Genomic DNA, 20,542 nt, shown 5'->3' with positions numbered 1-20,542 from the left:
AACCACCATTTATTATTTCTCTTTTTCCTGTGTGTGATGGCTATTCTAATAGGCGTGGAGTGATGTCTATTGTGGTTTTAATTTGCGTTTCCCTAATGACTAGAAATGTTGAGTGTCTTTTCATGCGCCTGTTGCTGGCTGGTAATTTTTAAAATACCACTTTACATTTTATAAAATGGAAATTCAGAAAAGTAAGACAACCTGCTAACTTTTAATACATGACAGGACTAGGATTGGGACCCAAATATATATAACTTGAAAGCCTATTTTTTTGCATTTCACACACACACACGCTTTCATATTCTAAAGACTATTCTGTTTCCTCCTTTTTCACTTAAAAATAGTATAATAATTAATTCCCTGCCATTAACTCTTCACGAAGAGTTTAATTGCCTCAAAGCAGCCCCTTTTAAGTGTATTTTTCATGTTGATAGAGTTTACATTGTTTTCATTTTGATGTGCACCTTTTTATTCACTCAGAACCAAATCATTGCAAAAGATAATGCGTGAAGGCTGGATCAGTTAGACTGAGGTCTAGAGTGGAAGTCAGCCAGAACTGGGGAGTGAGGACACTGTAGTCAGTGTTCACCACTGCAGGTTGCTTCCCTGAAAACCACTCGTTAAGCAAATGAAGACAAAGACCGGCTTGTAGCCAGCTGCTGTTCAGATTAAGATGTTTAATATAAAATTCCAGATGTGCTTCTTACCCTCCATGTTGTTAAGGTCTCTATGTGTGTCTCAACCAGCTTCTGACTTCTCTGACGGTACTCTGTGCTGCTCTTGACGCAGTATTTCTCCATTTCCCTTTACTTTGATTTTTATATCCCAGGAAGCTGTTTGGTATTTCTTTTCCCAGAGAATTAAATGATCACCCTCTTTCAAGTTCTGAAAAACTTTCCTGTGAACCACTGAATCCCAATTAGAGAATTTGTAAACATGTTTCCTAGAGACTACCTGTTTAATCCCACGCTTAAGCTATGTTGTGTAAAACAACTTGTTCAATAGAATTTTATCCGCCTGGTTACCTCCATGTAAGCTGCTTGAAGAGATAAATATTCTCTAAAGAAGCATGAGATATGGATAAAGAACTTTCACATGTATATCAGCTGTTCTGAACAGCTAATTAAATATCAATTCTTTATCATCTTTTTCTTGAGCACTTGTACTATATATAACCGGTATTGTAGTAGACACTGGGCATAGAGTAGAGAAAAGAAATACAAACTGTCCCTGCCCCCAGGGAGCATAATATCTGGTGGAAGAGGCACCTAAAAATAAGTAAACATACTGTGTTTACTATAATTGTATGCAGCACAGTACATCCTGATATTCTTTTATCATTTATAAACATAGTAATAATAGTGTTTCTTCTATAAAATTTTGTTGTATTTTGTTCCCATTCATTCTTTAGCTGAGTTTCAAGCTTCAGTTTAAGATGTTTGTCCTTTGGTTTGCCAACAGTCTTTGGGTTTAAAAAAAATCCTGAAGCAAAAAGAAACTCTGTGCTTATTTACTTTGCTTATTTACTGGTCCCATATTCGTTTAATGATACTTTACTTAAAGGGAAATTTCTCATTGTCTTTCCTGCTTCCATGGAATTACTCTTGGGCCAGTCAGGAAATTCTTGGGTTCCTAACAAGAAAATGTATGCCTGACACTGGCTCTGCTCAACCTCACAGATCGTGGAAGCGCTTGTCAGTTGCACCAGTAAATCTTCCCTCTCTTACCGCAGGTCCAAGGATCTCATAAAGGAGGCCATCCTTGACAATGACTTTATGAAGAACTTGGAGCTGTCACAGATCCAAGAGATTGTGGATTGTATGTACCCAGTGGAGTACGGCAAAGACAGCTGCATCATCAAAGAAGGAGATGTGGGGTCACTGGTGTATGTCATGGAAGGTATGCTGTGTAACCGTGTTCCCCTGACATTCAAATATTCTCTTTCCATCTTATCAGCCTGCACACAGAGGGCAGTGCATTACATGAGACAATTCCATTTTTCTTTTTTGTTGTTGTTGAGAAACAGTTTGAAAAGAGGGAGAACACTGTTTAGACACAGAGGTTGATTAATCATTTGAAGTGTTTGTGTTTAGAATTATTAAAATGAAAATCTAGTCTTTTTTCAGACATGGGGAAAGGATAACATGAAAGAAAATGTTGCTATTTATTGCTCTGCTTAAGACCACACACTGTCAGATCATTGAGCAAACTCAAAGCTTCAATGGAAGCTCAAGTCTATTGAAAGTATTTTTGGTCAGATAATCAAAGTATCTTCAACTCCACTTTTACCTCCCAGTATATGACTGGCTTTCTGCTATGTTGCTTCTATAAAAAGAGAATGTTTTCAGTGTCTCCTATGTATCTAATAGAGATGGATCATAAAGGTTGGGTAGTGTATTAACTTCCTGATTATTAAGAGTGGTAGCTTATTTCATAAGTCTTGCACAAACTAAGATAGAAACTGCTTATAAAAACTGAGGCATGCACTGTATAAATATGTTTTATGCTTCTGTATATTTTCACATTATAAAATTAACTTGAAATTTATAATGGCATGTTTTCCTTTTGGGGGATGAAAAAGCCTGAAATCATGAATGAATCAGCTGAGAAGAAAGTGAGTTCAACGATGTCTATAGTAGAAGACAGTTGGCTTAGAAAAGTCACAAATCGATTTATTTGGTGGCAGTTAGTGTTTTACAAAGCATTCATGCTGGTGTCCTATAACTGCCAGTTTTAAGGTCATTCAGAAGAGAGGTGTATTTGGGCAAGTCAATTAACTTCTCTGTTTCACCCAGCTTATGAAAAAGGATATACTCTTTCTTTCTGGCCGTGGTTCTCCACTGATGATGAATCTGTCCCTCAGGGACATCTGGTGATGTTCAGAGACATCTGGTTGTCACACGTTGGGTAAGGGTGGGCATGAAGGAGGCTCCTGGTGTCTAGAGGCAAAGAACAGGGGTGTAATCAACAGGCAGTGCGTGGCCCACAACCAAGCATGCCCTGTCCTTAGTGCCTGTGCTGAGAAATCTTGCTTTCTACCTTCTTTGCAGGACTTTTATGAAGTTAGTATGAGTAAGTTGTGTGGGTATATAATGTAAAGTGTAAAACATTGTAGAATAACAATCAATATTATTTCTATTAAATACTTGAGAGTGTGTAAAAAAGGTTCTTTCTACATTCGTCATTCACCTTTTAATTTTTCTTTGTGATTCTTTCTTGACGTACTGAAATCAGGCATTTGATATTTATTAATTTCTATCACTTTTTTCTTTATAGTTTTCAGCTTTGTGTCAGTGTTACAAAGTTTCTCCCCACGCCAAAAGGATGTAAATGTTCGGTTAGGCTTTCCTCTGACAAAAACAAAGTATGGTAAACAAAAACACAAACAATATGTACTTGGCAGAGAATTGCAGGGAAAGGAGGTGAACTTATAGGTAAAGGGTGGATGTGGGTAGTGAGCAGGAGCAATGAGAGAGGTGGAAGAAATATAGAGAGGCCAAGTGGAGACTATAAATATAGAGGCGAATGTTAACAACTATTAACATTTAGAAACCAAGTTTAAAGCCTTTCTGAGATGATATTATATCAATAGTTTCATATTATTTGATTACTTATGTATTTTATTGACCAGGCACACTTTTAAGAACACAGATATTGTATAAAGCAGAGTGTACTTTACTTCAGTCATTTTAAATACTCATTGATATTCCAACAAAGGTCCATCTAGTCAAAGCTGTGGTTTTTCCAGTAGTCATGTATGGATGTGAGAGTTGGAGTATAAAGAAAGCTGAGTATTGAAGTATTGATGCTTTTGAACTGTGGTGTTCGATAAGACTCTTGAGAGTCCCTTGGACTGCAAGGAGATCCACCTAGTCAACCTATAAAAGAAATAAGCCCTGAATATTCATTGGAAGGACTGATACTGATGTTGAAACACCAATACTTTGGCCAGCTGATGCAAAGAACTGACTCATTGGAAAAGACCCTGATGCTGGGAAAGATTGCAGGTGGGAGGAGAAGGGGATGACAGAGGATGAAGTGGTTGGATGGCATCAGTGACATGATGGACATGAGTTTGAGTAGGCTTAGGGAGTTGGTGCGGAGAAGGTGATGGCACCTTACTCCAGTACTCTTGCCTGGAAAATTCCATGGACGGAGGAGCCTGGTAGGCTGCAGTCCATGGGGTCACGAAGAGTCGGACATGACTGAGCAACTTCCCTTTCACTTTTCACTTTCATGCATTGGAGAAGGAAATGGCAACCCACTCCAGTATTCTTGCCTGGAGAATCCCAGGGACAGGGGAGCCTGGTGGGCTGCCGTCTATGGGGTCACACAGAGTCGGACATGACGGAAGCCACTTAGCAACAGTAGCAGGGAGTTGGTGATGGACAGGGAGGCCTGGCATGCTGCAGTCCGTGGGGTTACAAAGAGTCAGACATGACTGAGCGACTGAACTGAACTGATTGAATTCCATTCTAGAAATGAGTAGTTTGAAAACCTATACGTTCATGTTCAGTTTTCCTCACACATTTTTTCTAAAAATTTCTGTTTAATTCATACTGTTTCTGTTTTCTAAGACTAACTTCAACTTTACTAACTATATTAGAAGGAGCTTAAAAATTGTACTTAATATTTGTTAGTTTTTAGAACTCAATGCCCAGCATATAGAGCATGCTTTTTCTAAACACTTTCTGTGTATAAAATTTATTTAATTCTCAAAGTGATCCTGTGAAGTAAGGGCTAGTATTTATTATCCCCTTTTATAGATGTGAAGACTGAGGCCCACCTGGTTTATAGTATAGTTAGGAGTGAACTCAAGTAATCTGGATTCAGAGCTCAAGCTCTTAATTATGGGACTCTGTATTGGTGATGGTTCTCCAGAGAAAAAGAGCCAATAGGATATATGTGTGTGGGTACTGAGAGAGAGGTTTATTTTAAGGAATTGACTTCCATGATTGTGGAGAATGGAAACCCATTGGATTGCTGGCAGAATTCACCCTTCCTCCAGGTAGATCAGTCTTTTTTCCTGATAAGACTTCAACTGATTGGATGAAGTCTTATCAACATTAAGAAGGCAGTCTGCTTTAACTCAAAGACTACTAATTTAAATGTTAATTCCAGCAGAGAAGTACCTTCATAGAAGTGTCTGGTGTAATATTTGACCAAATATATCGCTATCATGGGCTTGCAGGTTGACCTATAAAATTAACCATCACAGGTCCATTCCTTGTCAACGTGGTGCCCGTACATATCTCCTTAAACCACACCAAAATATCCAAGTAAAGACAATAATAAGGTTATACTTCTGCCTAACATGATAGAATAATCTTGTGTATAAAGAAAACAAGCCATTTTCCCAGAAAAGGATGCAAAGTCCTTGGGTGGTGGTCATTTCTCCTCTCCTCAGTACCCCATATCTCAAATATTTTGATGCAACATTCAGTTCAGTTGCTCAATCGTGTCCACCTCTTTGTAACCCCATGGACTGTAGCATGCCAGGCTTCCTTGTCTATCACCAACTCCCGGAGCTTGCTCAAAGTCATGTCCATCAAGTCAGTGATGTCATCTAACCATCTTACCCTCTGGTGTCCCTTTCTCCTCCTGCCTTCAATCTTTCCCAGCATCAGGGTCTTTTCCAATGAGTCAGATCTTCACATCAGGATACAACATTAAGAAAACATGATAATGGGATCTGCGAGGAAGGGCAACAAAAATTTTATGCACAAATGCACTCCGTCAAATATACACATGTAAATAGAAACATATTTATAACAAAGAAGAAATATCCATGCAGACTTCCCTAGGTAAATGTAAATACACTGGTTTTTCCGCATTTCACCAAGCTAATTTTAATATATTTTGTTTATCTTCTTTTTGCTGCTAGACTGACTACATAGCAAGTCATCTCAATTATGTTTTTAAAAACAGGGTTCTAAATAGTGTATCTAGTTAAAGTCACAGATTTTGCAATGATGGTGTTGGTTGCTTAAAGTTAAATTCACTAAATGACTGTGCTCTTATAACCTGATGTGAATCTGCCCCCAAGTTGTAATTATAATGAATTCCATGTAATTTTGGCTTATTTTATGCCAATATTCTCATGTGAAAATAATTTAAAATAACAAATCTTGTCATTTAAATTTTTATAAGTTTTAATTGAGGAAATGTTTCATTGCTTAATTAGTTTTTTATCAACACATTTAATCTTCTCAAAATTTAGATGGCACTCTTCTTGATATAGATGGATTCTTTTTCATTTGTGAACATTATTAATATTTATAAACAGTATACCATAGCAACAATGGATGAAGAGACTAGAGGATCTTTCACAAACTTGCTTATTATCAAAACATTCAGAAAAACACTCAAGGAGTTTACATGGAAAACCATTCCAATTATTCCTGCCTCTCTTCAGTTAAATGAAGTTTTCTTCGTAAAATGCTTGTTTAACATGTGCCTTCAGTGATTTTTGTTTTAGCCTAGGCAGTGTCCCAAATATTATTGCATACCTAAATGCCAAATTTTCTCATAATTTTAACAGAATAGTCATATGTTAAGACTTAACTAATTAGGATGACAGGGAAAAAATAATCTGGAAGTAGTGTAAATATATCATGTATTTTCAAGCAAAATGAGTTGTATAACTTTCAGATATTTATAGTTACTGGCTTGTGGACATTTTAATTTCAAGTTTTGTTTAGAATTATTTTAGTATTAGTTACTTAAGGTAGCAGTGGGTCAAATTGCTAAGGCTTGATTTATGTTTTAATCAAATTTCAGATATATAAATGACTTACAAAATAATTGAATACAGCTTATTTTCTTAAACCAATAGATTTTGGTCTTAATTATGGAGTAATATTTGTTAATATCTTTATACTCTTGCCCTCTTTTTTTTCCCATGAAGGTGAATTTCATCTTTGCTAAGTCACTTCAGTTGTCCGACTCTATGCAACCCCATAGATGGCAGCCCACCAGGCCCCGCTGTCCCTGGGATTCTCCAGGCAAGAACACTGGAGTGGGTTGCCATTTCCTTCTCCAATGCATGAAAGTGAAAAGTGAAAGTGAAGTCACTCAGTCGTGTCCGACTCTTTGCGACCCCATGGACTAGAGCCTACCAGGCTCCTCTGTCCATGGGATTTTCCAGGCAAGAGTACTGGAGTGGGGTGCCATTGCTTTCTCCATCTGGCAGGTGGGTTCTTTACCACTAGCGCCACCCAGGAAGCCCAAAACTTCAACTACCATCATCCACAAGAAATTCTGATTTAGCAATTGAGAATTGGTAATGTAAATCAAACACCTTCTTTGGGAATCTGATTTAATATTTTTGTATTGAAAAATGTGTAGTTTATATGCATTGAAGTGATATGCTTAGAGATATTACTTTTACAGATTTTCTGTGATCTTTCACTGTGGAAGTGCATAGATTACATGTTATTTTCTAAAAATGGCAAGTATCTGTTTAGTGTTCTTTGTTGGCTATTCTAAGTTAAACTTTTAAGTGAAACCATCCAGCTGTTTTAATTTTTATTTTGCAGAGTGCTTGTTAATGATAACAGCTTTTATTAAGTCCTTATATATGGCGTTGCCCTGATCCCTCTCCTCTTATTAGTTCCTTCTTTCTTTTTACAAGCATAGCTACAATTTAGCTTTATCTTGGTCCACCACTGAGCTTTTATTGTTTAGGGCTAGAGTCTGCCATGTATTGATACTCTCAAGGCTCTCTTTTTTCTGTCTACCATCAATAGTGTTGATTTTGTTTCTCTCACAGGTTTAAAAAAAATTTTTTTTTAAGAAGGAAAAATTTTTTCAACTCATCATGCAGGTGATTTTTAGTAGGATTTTTTATGCTAATGCTAAGTGATAGTGATTTTTGTTGTTTGGTCTGTAAGTTGTGTCTGACTCTTTGCAACCCCATTAACTACAGCACTCCAGGCTTCCCTGTCCTTCATTATCTCCCTGAGTTTGCTCAAATTCATGTCCATTGAGTCAGTGATGCCATCCAACCATCTCATCCTCTGTCACCTGCTTCTCCTCTTGCCGTCAGTCTTTACCAGCATCAGGGTCTTTTCCAGTGAGTCGGCTCTTCACATCAGGTGGCCAGAGTATTGGAGCTTCAGCTTCAGGACCAGTCCTTCCAACGAATATTCAGCATTGATTTCCTTTAGAATTGACTGGTTTGATCTTTTTACTGTCCAAGGGACTCACAAGAGTCTTCTCCAACACCACAGTTCAGAAACATCAGTTCTTTGGCACTCAGCCTTCTTTCTGGTCCACCTCTCACATGCATACACGACTACTGGAAAAACCACAGCTTTGAGTATATAGATCTTTGTTGGCAGAGTAATGCCTCTGCTTTTTAATACACTGTCTAGGTTTGACATAGCTTTTCTTCCAAGGAGCAAGCGTCTTTCAATTTTGTGGCTGCAGTCACATCCAATCTCTAGATTCTGTTGTTAATTGCACTGAGATTTCCCTTTGTCTTCTGAAGACTGGTCTTCTGCTCCGCTTTGCAGTGAATTGGTTGATACCAGGTCTGCCTGTTAAGCTGATGTCCAGCATTATTTGTTCTTCAGTGTGAACATGGATCATGCTAGCCACTCACTATCAACAGTAAACTTACTCAACTTCATACTACAAGTTCTCTCCTGCTCCCCTACTCCTTCCCCTGAAACATTTTTCTGTTTTTGTAATTAAATAACATATGAAAGCTGACATTGAAAGAGGGATTTTTATATAAAATTGAACATTAGTAAAGAGCCTCACCATGTCAGTTGGCATTCAAAACACTATCTAAGGGTACGAGGGAATTGAATGTATTTTCATATGAATTAGCACAGCAAATTTAACACAAGAAACAGACCGTTTTATTCTCCAAAGTCAGGTGGTGCCTTTTGGCCTTACGAGTGTTTCATGTTCATCTGAAAGCTATCTTTAGGGTAGTTAAAATATCAATGCATTTAAAGTTATTTTTGCAGTCCCTTTACTAGATCAAGCTTATCATGTTAATGCTAAAGAAGAAGCTTGTGTACTGTGTTAAAAACAAGACAATAGACCCCAGATTCAGCCACTTATGCAGAGTCCCATGTCACTAAATTGAGACTCTTATAGTTTTGACTCTTAATTAGCACCAGTTAGGTCATCTATTAGGTAGGATCCTGCTATCCCTAAAAGGAAAATGACCTCGTCATAACCAATCCACTTTTTCTCCTCTAACGTAGCTTCCTTGTTCCTGCTCCTTTATGCCTATAAAAATCTTTTATTTTGTACAGCTCCTTGAATTTCCTTTCTTAGCTGCTCAATTGCATACTGTCCAATTCATGAATTGTTAATTAAAACCAATAAGATCTTTAAACTTTACTCAGTTGAATTTTATTTCTTAACAACTACTTAAATAAAAACAAAAGAAAATAAAATCTATTTAGAAAAAATGTTATAAGCAAAGAGGATTTGAAATTTTAAAGTGTGAATATTGAAATATATTTCAGTTATGATCTATACATCAGTGTCTCTTTTGCTGTCTCGTACACAGGGTTACTGTTACCATCTTTCTAAATGAGTTATGAAGTTAGTGGCAAAAACAGGGATCTAAGTTAGATGTCCCACAGGGTATCATGTTTATTTTGGGGTGCCAAGCTTCCAAAAAGACTTTAATACACTTGAGTGAGTTCAGGAAGCACGACATTTATTTTTAGCGAGTGACATGTCTTGTATGGATGGACGGTTTAGGAGGAAATGATAACTGTTTTTTAAAGCTGAAAACAGTGTCACATGAAAAGGGAACTGGTCTTCATGAGTCTAGATGACCTGAGAAAATGCAAGTTATAGGGAAGTTTACACTGGGTCTTCTTGAGAGTCAATATTCTGCTAATTAATCTGTTCCAGAAGCAGTCTGATGTCATGGCAAGAACACCATCTCAGGAGGCATTCTAGCAGTGATTATAAGAAATCTGCTTGGAGAAATTTAGTGTGGGTAGAAGAGGAATTCCCTGTGGCTCAATTGAACACATCTCCTATCTTTTCCCCAAACTCCAAGCTTCTCAGTCTGTGGTTTTCTGAACAAATATCTTACAAGTTAACTTATGAGAACCCAACCTCCAAATCTGTCTCTTAGAAACTCACCCCTATATACAATATGCATGTTTTCTTTGGGGTGTCTTTGTATCTTGTATTATATAAATCAGGTAATACTACACGTATTCTTATGCTACTTCATTTTTCTTCCAGTACTGTCTTCCGTTTTATTACCCAATTTCTTTATCCTTTCTGCTACTGATTATATTTGGGTTGTTCCTAGTTATTTTGATCTGATTATTTATGAAGCAGAGCATATTCATATGTTTATAAGCTGTTAGGTTCTATGAAGTGTCTGTTGTAGTCTTCTGTCCATTTTTCTGTTCGTTGGTTGACTTTACATATTTTGGAGTTTAATCTTTGTCAATTACATGCATTACAAATATTTTCTCTCATCTGTAGCATGTATTTTCACTTCTTTATGAAATCTGATGAAGCTGCTGCTGCTGCTGCTAAGTCGCTTCAGTCGTGTCCGACTCTGTGCGACCCCATAGATGGCAGCCCACCAGGCTCCACCATCCCCGGGATTCTCCAGGCAAGAACACTGGAGTGGGTTGCCATTCTTTCTCCAATGCATGAAAGTGAAAAGTGAAAGTGAAGTTGCTCAGTCATGTCCGACTCCTAGCGACCCCATGGACTGCAGCCCACCCGGCTCCTCCATCCATGGGATTTTCCAGGCAAGAGTACTGGAGTGGGTTGCCATTGCCTTCTTTTCTGATAAAGAGAAGTTATTAATTGTATTGTAGTCAAATATATCAATGTACTTCTTGGCTTGTGCTTTTTGTAACTTTATAGGAATACTGGAAGGCAAAGTTTCTCATGCCTATGTATGCATAAGTATGTGTATGTCCCTGAAGGTATGTGTATAGATTAGGGATGTGAGATATTATCTCCGAAGGAATAGATCCACATTTATAATATAAAGAAGAGTTGTCTCTTTCAAAGCAGGAAGCTGGAAAGGCAGTACATTTTTGCCTCTGTTTTTTTTTTTTTTTCTTTTCCCCATCATATTTAAACAATTTATAAATTTGTCCTCAGGGGACAGTAAATATGTTTTTGAATATGCTTGATGACAATTTTCCTGTGAGTGTAGATTCTATATCTGGAAATAACCACAAGCCATTTAGTGACAGATATGATGAATAGGGTTCAGTTTAGTCACTCAGTCATGTCCAGCTCTTTAAAACCTCATGGACTGCAGCACGCCAGGCTTCTCTGTCGATCACCAACTCCTGAACTTGCTCAAACTCATATCCATTCATTGGTGGTGCCATCCAACCATCTTATCCTCTGTCATCCCCTTCTCCTCCTGCCTTCAATCTTCCCCAGCATCAGGGTCTTTTCTAATGAGTCAGCTCTTCCCATTAGGTGGCCAAAGATTAGAGCTTCAGCTTCAGGACCAGTCCTTTCCATGAATATTCAGGACTGATTTCCTTTAGGATGGACTGGTTGGATCTCCTTGCAGTCCGAGGGACTCTCAAGAGTCTTCTCCAACACCACAGTTCAAAAGCATCAATTCTTTGGCGCTCAGCTTTATTCACAGTCCAACTCTCATATCCATACATGACCACTGGAAAAACCGTAGCCTTGACTAGATGGACCTTTGTTGGCAAAGTTATGTCTCTGCTTTTTAATATGCTGTCTAGGTTGGTCATAGCTTTTCTTCCAAGGAGCGAGCATCTTTTAATTTCATGGCTGCAGTCACCATCTGCAGTGATTTTAGAGCCCAAGAAAATAAAGTCTGTCACTGTTCCCAGTGTTTCCCCACCTACTTGCCATGGAGTGATGTGACTGGATGCCATGATTTGGTGATTAATACTCTCTTTTTCTGGCTAAAATGTATAAGGACGTATGTGTATGTACCATTATGAAGTAGTAACATTTTTTTATAAAATTCAAGAAATATGTGAAATGCTTAATGAAGAACATTGTTATCATAAAATGACATATTTTGAAAGATAGTGTTCTTAATACTGATTTGGGTACTTAGGTCCTTGTTTGATTTTATAGAGTGTCTTACCATGTTGTAGTTATAATAGTATATAGTTCTCCATTTTCTTTCTAAATTATTAATGGTGGAAAAAAAAAAGTTAAGCATTTGGCTTTTACTTTTGAAGACTCTTGAAAGCCAAAATAATTAAAACTTGCTATGCTTACTTTTTTGAGATGAGAGTTAAGAAAAGTATTAACTTTTTTCAAAAAAGTAATCTGAAATTGGTAAAGTAGGTCATGGATTGTGTTAAAAAGGTACAGCTATCTTTATTCTCCCTGGTGGATCAGGTGGTAAAGAAATTGCCTGGAATGTAGAAGACCTGGGTTCTATCCCTTTGCTGGGAAGATCCCCTGGAGGAGGGCATGGCACCCCACTCCAGTATTCTTGCATGGAGAATCCCCATGGACAGAGGAGCCTGGCAGGCTGCAGTCCATGGGGGTGCAAAGAGTCGGACACAACTGAGCAACTAAACACACATGTACATCTTTATTCTCAACGGGATTTATTTCTATGGGGACTCATTTTGCTAAAATATCAATATCCTATTCTACAATTTTTAGAGAATGGCAAATTTGACAGTTTAAAAATATATTTTTGATGAAAACTAAAACCAAAACAGCTTTGCTGAAAAAAATGAAAAGAAAATGTGGATTAGTCCTTCTTGACAATAGTGTAAGAACATGTTGCTGCTGCTGCTGCTGCTGCTACTGCTAAGTCGCTTCAGTCGTGTCCGACTCTGTGCGACCCCATAGACGGCAGCCCACCAGGCTCCCCCGCCCCTGGGATTCTCCAGGCAAGAGCACTGGAGTGGGTTGCCATTTCCTTCTCCAATGCATGAAAGTGAAAAGTGAAAGTGAAGCCTCTTAGTCATGTCTGACTCTTAGCGACCCCATGGACTGCAGCCCACCAGGCTCCTCCATCCATGGGATTTTCCAGGCAAGAGTACTGGAGTGGGGTGCCATTCGTTGATATCTTACTAATGAGCTGAAATTTACTTCAGTCATCCTTTCGTGAGACTATGGGGTAGTTTGCATGCTGAACACTAAACAGGATTCTAAAATTGTTGAGGGTTCGTTTTAAGAACACATAGATGTATATTTCTTCAGGGACTTTAACAAGATTTCCAATGATTTTTGTGGGAGGCTGGATAGACTAATGCTTTTAATATCCATCCCTCTAATGAAAAATCCTTGAATGGTTAGTCATTGTTTTGGCACAGTCTCAAAGGGCAGGGGAGAAGGACGCTACTTCCCAGCACTGAAACCGCCTGGCATGACTACCGCAGCAGCACCTACCGCACTCTCGGGAAGATCTGAACGGATCTCTGACGTCCTTGTTGAAATTCTCCTATGACTCCACATCTGAGGAACATAGCCTGTAATTGCACATACTTTATCTGAGTTTAATTACTGTACCTTTGGAAGATTGAAGTCTGATCTTTATATGAAGACAAGTCTTATCTTTATATTTTATATTTAGTCCCTTCCATAAACTCCATTCTGATGAAAATATTTTTGTACCAAAGCTCCTGCAGTAGTACCCAGATTTAGAATTATGCTAAAGGACTTAAAATAGTATTAAAATCAATTCCTTAGAATCCACATTTCATGCATATTAAAATATCAAAGACTTGTTATTGAGTGTATTTACATTAATGATTTATTTGGTACTTATTTTTTTTTTTTTTTTTTGCCTAACTTGTCAAACTTTATCAGAGTAAGTAGCTTTTTTTGTATCACAGAACTATCTTAGAGTTCTTCATAAGAATATATGGGAGCAAATGCTTTTAAACCCAAGCATTGTTTACTTTCTATTTATTCTTTGTAGTCTCATGTTATTTAATCAGAAGAGTTAGGTTATTCTGTACCCTTTGCATTATCAAAGCAAGTTACTCTGTTAATGTATTAATAGCAAAGCCATATTAGAAAAAGCATCTTGTGAAGATGGCCAAACTTTTATGAAGGGTAGTTTTCTATTTCACAAATACACAATGGTGTATTTTCAGAGGAAAACCAAAACTCTTCAGTAAATCATAATTAATTGTGTTTAAAATTTTCCTTCAAATATTAAGTATGTTCCTTTAAAACTCATTTATTCCCTACTGGAAGAAGAAGGGAGTGAGCATTTATTCCCAGCATAGCTTAATTAATAGCGTATTGTAATAATTTTCATTGAAAGCCATTCACATACTCATCAATTTCTTTTTTATGTTTTTTGTAACTATAAAAACATAATCAATGTTACATTTTATAGTTCATGTTTATAGATCATCATTTTACATTCCTATGTTAGTATATTGTATTTCATAATGGTTTAGAATATGTAATGCCTTCAGCATATTCTTAATGTAGATTTATGCTTTCTCCAGTGGTTCATTCAATAACTGTGTGCATGCGTGCATAGTACGTGCCCTCAAACTAAAGCCGTTTTTAAAAGATTTTCGGTGCGAAATTTGTATTGACTCATCCCGTTGGAACTAGACGCACAAACACATTTGTACTTTGTGTCCATTTATGTGTGTATGAATTTACATGAACTTATCCATTGTCAGAGTTCATATTATCTTCCAGGAGATGAAGGGGTGGTGATAGTATCATTTCTAGAACATTGGAAAAGACCCTGATGCTGGGAATGATTGAAGGCAGGAGGAGAAGGGGACGACAGAGCATGAGCTGGTTGAATGGCATCACGGACTCGATGGACATGAGTTTGAGCAAGCTCCAGGAGATAGTGAAGGACAGGGAAGCCTGACGTGCTGCAGTCCAAGGGGTTCCAAAGAGTTGGACATGATTGAGCACCTGAACAGTAACAATAGGCTTTATAAATGGTTAAATTTCAAATTTACAAGAAAAACAGAAAATTAATAATTGTAAAGGCTCTCGTGTGAATTAAAAATTAGTCTGCAAAGGAAGAACAGTTGGTTGATAGGTTTATGAGCTCCACTGTGCATGCCACTCTCTTAAAATTAAGATGACTTGTGTGGAAAGTTGTGAAATTTCATTTAATTCTATGAATTTGAATTATTATATATTATATCAGTTCTAAAGGTGAAAGACATATGAAATAGGAAAAAATGTTTCAGCAGATTTTTCTTTGTGTTCAGAATTAGGTTACATATATACATAGAAGGCATTGCTAAACTACCATCCTTTCCTCTCCCTCCATATGGTGTGTTTCTACAAAAGTAGAAAGCGTGTTACAGATAAAGCAGAGCTTGGATTTGACTGAATGTAGTTCACGAATATATGAAAGTCTTTGTATTTCCCTCAACAGTTGACAATAGCAAAGAAAGTATTCAATGCAGTTCTTTTTGTAATAGTTTCTTTACCATGATTCACTAATTCATTTATTTGATTATTATTCATTTATTTGTCCAAGGGCCTTTCTCTTCTGGAGCTCCAATCCTGGTGATAGTCGTAGGGGAAAAGCATAATGAGCATGCATGGAGATACGTACATACATTCCAGTAGTGACCAGTGCTGTGAATGCTTTCAATACAACAGAATGATGTAGGAGGGAATCATGAAGATGGGTCTAGTAATTACTGGGTAGGTCAAGGAGGGCTTCCCTGAGAGGGGCAACATTTGAGTTGAGACCTGAGGGACAAGCAAGAACCAGGCACACAGTGTGGGTAGAGAATTCCAGAGGAGGACAGTGGCAAGTAGTAAAGCTGGAAGGTGGGGTGAATGTTAAAGAGATAGAAAGAAGGCAATGGCACGAATTAAGGTTGGAGAGGTTGACAGAGGCAAGGCTATGTGTAGTAGCCTATAAGTATTGAGTTGGCCAATAAGTTCATTGGTTTTTCCATATGGTGGAGTGGAAAACTCTGAACCAACATTTTTGCCAAGCCAGTAATTTATTTATTTATTTATTTATTTTCTATCTCAAGAGAGTGGAAAAGCAGTAGAGGAGTTTAGGTTGAGATCAGACCTGGTTCTATTTTATGTTTTATAGGTAGAAGAATGGATTACTTGCTCTAATAATCAAAGGTTGGAAAACAGGCATTGTAGAGAGGTGGAGGAAGCAGGGACACCATTTGGGAGGCTATGGCAGTAATCTAAGTGAAATAGAATTTTGGCTTGGGCTAGGATGGCAGCATGGGAGATGGGGGAGATATGATATATTCTGGCAGCTCTTAGTTGCGATAGGGAGTAAAAGAGAAATTGGGAATGACTTGTAGGTTTTTTATTTAAATAGGTGAATGGTGGTGCCAGTTTCTGAGATGGCAAAAAGTGAAAGGTGTTTATGCTTAAGAAAGTAAATTAAGAATGCTATTCGGACAACGTGAAGTTAAAGTGCCAGTTAGACAGCTCACAGGAGATGTCACGTTGATGACAGTGGGTACACATCGGAAAGCTCAGTTAAGAGGTCAGATTGTGGAGGTAGAAGTATTCTAACTAAACCAGGAATATGAAGAAGATTGATCCAAGTAGTTATCTTATAACTATAGTTGTTTTACTTGTAGCAGATTAAATGGATAAATCATGGATATTTTTCTTGTTTAATCACTAAGTCGTGTCCAACTGTTTTTGACTCCATGGAGTGCAGCACACCAGGCTTCCCTGTCCTTCACCATCTCCCTTGCTCAAACTCATGTCCATTGAGTCGGTGATGTGGTCCAACTTTCTCATTCTCTTTCATCCAGTTCTCCTTCTATGTAGATATTTATAAATGTTTTTAAATCCTCATGAAAATTCCTTGTAGAAAACTGGAAATTTCTTCCTACATTATATAAACTAGTATCCTTAATGCAGCATTCTCAAAGAGAAGTCTTTGGACCCTTTTAGGGGCTCCTTGAGGTCAAAAACTATTTTTATAATAATACCAGCATGTTATTCGAAGAAGGCAATGGCACCCCACCCCAGTATTCTTGCCTGGAAAATCCCATGGACGGAGGAGCCTGGTAGGCTGCAGTCCATGGGGTCGCTGAGGGTCGGACATGACTGAGCGACTTGGCTTTCACTTTTCACTTTCACGCATTGGAGAAGGAAATGGCAACCCACTCCAGTGTTCTTGCCTGGAGAATCCCATGGACGGAGGAGCCTGGTAGGCTGAAGTCCATGGGGTCACGAAGAGTCCGACATCGCTGAGTGTCTTCACTTTCACTTTTCGCTTCCATGCATTGGAGAAGGAAATGGCAACCCACTCCAGTGTTCTTGCTTGGAGTATCCCAGGGACGGAGGGCTGCCATCTATGGGGTCGCACAGAGTCGGACACGACTGAAGCCACTTAGCAGCAGCAGTAGCAGCATGTTATTTGTTGCCCTCTGTCTCACTCTCTCATGAGTGTACAGTGGAGTTTTCTAAAGGCCATATGATATGTAATATTTGTTGTTGCTTAGTTGCTGAGTTGTATCCAACTCTTTTGTGACCCCGGGGACCATAGCCTGTCAGGCTCCACTGTCCATGGAATTTCTCAAGCAAGAATACTGGAGTGGGTTGCCATTTCCTTCTCCAGGGTATCTTCCCATCCCAGGAATCGAACTCACGTATCCTGCATTGGTGGGGGGATTCCTTACCATTGAACCACCTGGGAAACCCAATACTGTGATATAGCAGCTGATTGATTACAGAAGCAGTTAATGTAGCTGCCTTCTATTGAGCCAGACATCAATTAGATTTCCAAAAAGTATAAAATACTGGGGTGGTTCCTACTGAATTTTTTGTTTTTAAAATATATTTAATTTTATTAAAAAGTATTTTAAAATGTAATGTTTGCTATTACTTTCAAGTGAATGATTATTTTTTAAAAATTCTGTTTTAAGCTTTAATGGAATAAATGCCAGTAAATGTAGCCCACATAAGCAAAAGCTTTTTGAGGTTTTCAGTAATTTTTCATAACATAAAGAGGTTTTGAGGCTAAAAGTTTGAGAATCACTCCCTTAAGCTATATGACTCAAATACAAATATGACAAATTGGATGTTTGTTTCAGAAAACAAGCTAGGATTAGTTTAAGAACATCAGAATATCAGATATCAACTTCCCAACCTTCAAATAGCATAGCAATAGAAACATGTTAGAAAACAAATGTTTTTAAATGAAGTCTTGGTACATTAGAAGCAGAAGTATTTCTGTAAAGGCTGGCATTTAAATCTAGAGCAAATAGCCCATACATACCAACAATGGGCAAGTGAATTCCATTGAAGAGCTTATTATTCTGTTAATTGCATTACATTTCACAGTTTGAAAGGTATTCTTGAGGCATTTTGTAGGTTCTGTTTGCACATTTTCTAATGTTTGAGATTTAAGAATTGACTTGAGTTTCCCAGTGATTATCCTGATTTAGTGTAGTAGGATACTGATTTTTGTAATTAGATGTTAATTATAGTTCTAAAGGAATAAAAGAATCAAATATTTTTTAATTTAATCAGCATTTTGGAGGAGAAAATTTCTTTACATTGTGCTTATTTCTCACTTAAAAACATCCTTGAAGATGTAGCATTTTGTATTCTAAAGGCTCAGAACAACCCATCTGATGCCTTAAATGTTTTCAAATTTGAAAAGAGAGTTTATTATTTTACATGTGGTCCAGTGGAACCTTCTTAATGTATAGATAAACCTAAATTGTCAGCTACTGATTGGTTTTCTCTTTTCAAATCCTCATTGCTAAGTAAATGTTTGAAAACTCTGCATATTTCTCTTGTGATGCATTTTGCGAAGAGCTTTTTCATTTGCTAGTGCGTTTGCTCGTTCTTGATATCTCACCACCATGCTATTAAACATTTTCTTGGAATGACTTGAAAAAAGATTCTACTTTCCTTTATTGTATGGCAGCGTTCTTTCTTCTCCCCAAGGCAGCTTTTATGTGATAAGTAATGTTGAGAGATGAAAGGCTTACTCCAACTGTGAACACATATGTCACTATATTGTGATGAGAAATTAATTTTAGTATTTGTTCTTTATACAAGTTCTAGTTCAGTGTTTTATACAAAAGTACATGTTGTTTCCTGTTCTCACAAAGCATAGACTATTCTTGGCAGAACCAGACTACTGAACTGGGTTTCTGTCTCTTGTGCTTTATGTTGTAAGCTTTGGTCTCAGTTGTCAAGTGAGATAGAAATGACCACTGAGCTAAAAGCTGTAATTCCTGGGCGTTGAGTCCAGATCTATCCCTTAAGCAGCCATTTGGTCATATTGAAATAATCCTCTCCGCACTTTACTTACTCTGTTTCCCCACTTTGTGGGTGATACCTCGTTTCCCCCTAACATTAGCTCAAACTGGAAACCCAAGAGTGATTCCAGGCTCCACAGCTGTTGATCTGCAAATCCTCTTCAAGCTGTTGGCTTATTGCTATCATGTGTCCCCATCTGCTACTGTTTTGATTCAGGACTATGATAACTTTTTTTTGAAAATTTCTAACAATTCCTTCCTCTATATCTGTCTCCAGATCTTATTTCACTTTCTTACGTTCTCTACACTACCAGGAGCTAGGTCTTTCTCAAAGACAAATATGTCCATGTCGTCTCCTTGTTTAACCTTTTCTGGTCATCAGTGCCTCATTTGTCAAATACTGTACATCAAGCATCAAGCTCTGTGTGTGGCACCTGGGGTGCACTTTCGCTCATGGACCTTCTTCTACTTCCCTGCTTAATTCCCTGCACTCACCAGTCTGCGCCTCTGGCTCAACTTCCTCACTTTCTTGTGTCTCCGACACTGTGCTTTCCTCTGACTGGAGTGTATATACTGAAATATTACTGCTCTTCAGAGTCAGTGTAGGAACTGACTCTGCTAAGAAGTCTTCTCTGACACCTCCTAACTGGGCTGAATTCTTCCCTAAAGTTTCTGTGACGTTTTCTGTGTCCCTCTATGAAAGCACGTTTATCAGACTGTGTTTTGTTCATTCATCCAATTGATTCATTCAGGAAAGATTTGTTTTGCATGTATTATGTGCCCTGTTCTTCCTCTCCTCCCTGTCCCAGATTTGTGAACACCCAGTAACACCTGGTGATGACCCAGCTTCAGTTCTCTATGCAGTGATCACACCTGGGTGATACTGAACCAACAAGATGGAAGAAACTTGGGAGTCTGAATAGCCACATGAAACATAGCTGCCACCAGCATCCTCTGCTGACCTCAAGGATATTACATGAAAGAGAAATAAACACATTTTTTGTGAACCATTGTATTTTGAGGGCTCTTTGTTACTCCAACCTAGTGAACCTCTAATACAATAAATGCTCAAATGATGATTAGACCCAGGGCATCTGCTGACAGTCTTGTTCCTCAAATGGTCTTCCCAGTTTCTGTAAAAGGCAACTCCAGTATTCCAATTGTTCAGGCCCCAGATTTGGAGTCCTTCGCTCTTCTCTCTAGCTCACATACCATTTTCAGTCCAATCCATTATCAAATTCTATTGTCAAAACTTTGGAAATAGTTCCTAAATTTGAACATTTCTTACTATCTCCATTTGTACCCCTTTAGTCCAAGTCACAATTATCCCTCTTCTGAACTATTTCAATAGCTTCCCTGTATCT

At 37.9% G+C, this 20,542-nt stretch overlaps 1 protein-coding gene across 3 annotated transcripts in view; it reads left to right on the top strand.

Annotated features, from left to right (window-relative positions):
* Positions 1 to 20,542, top strand: part of PRKG1 (protein kinase cGMP-dependent 1) — a 1,416,234-nt gene that overhangs the window by 179,423 nt on the left and 1,216,269 nt on the right. For all 3 annotated transcript variants that reach the window (XM_070781204.1, XM_070781203.1, XM_070781205.1), the window contains exon 2: positions 1,733 to 1,899. In XM_070781204.1, coding sequence (XP_070637305.1) covers positions 1,733 to 1,899 — 167 coding nt within the window. The remainder of the gene's footprint in view (positions 1 to 1,732; positions 1,900 to 20,542) is intronic.

The sequence above is a fragment of the Bos indicus genome, chromosome 26 (genome assembly GCF_029378745.1).
Source record: "Bos indicus isolate NIAB-ARS_2022 breed Sahiwal x Tharparkar chromosome 26, NIAB-ARS_B.indTharparkar_mat_pri_1.0, whole genome shotgun sequence".
NCBI classification, from domain to species: Eukaryota; Metazoa; Chordata; class Mammalia; order Artiodactyla; family Bovidae; genus Bos; species Bos indicus.
Note: the sequence above shows the minus strand (reverse complement) of the source record. Positions and strands in the feature narration are given on the sequence as shown.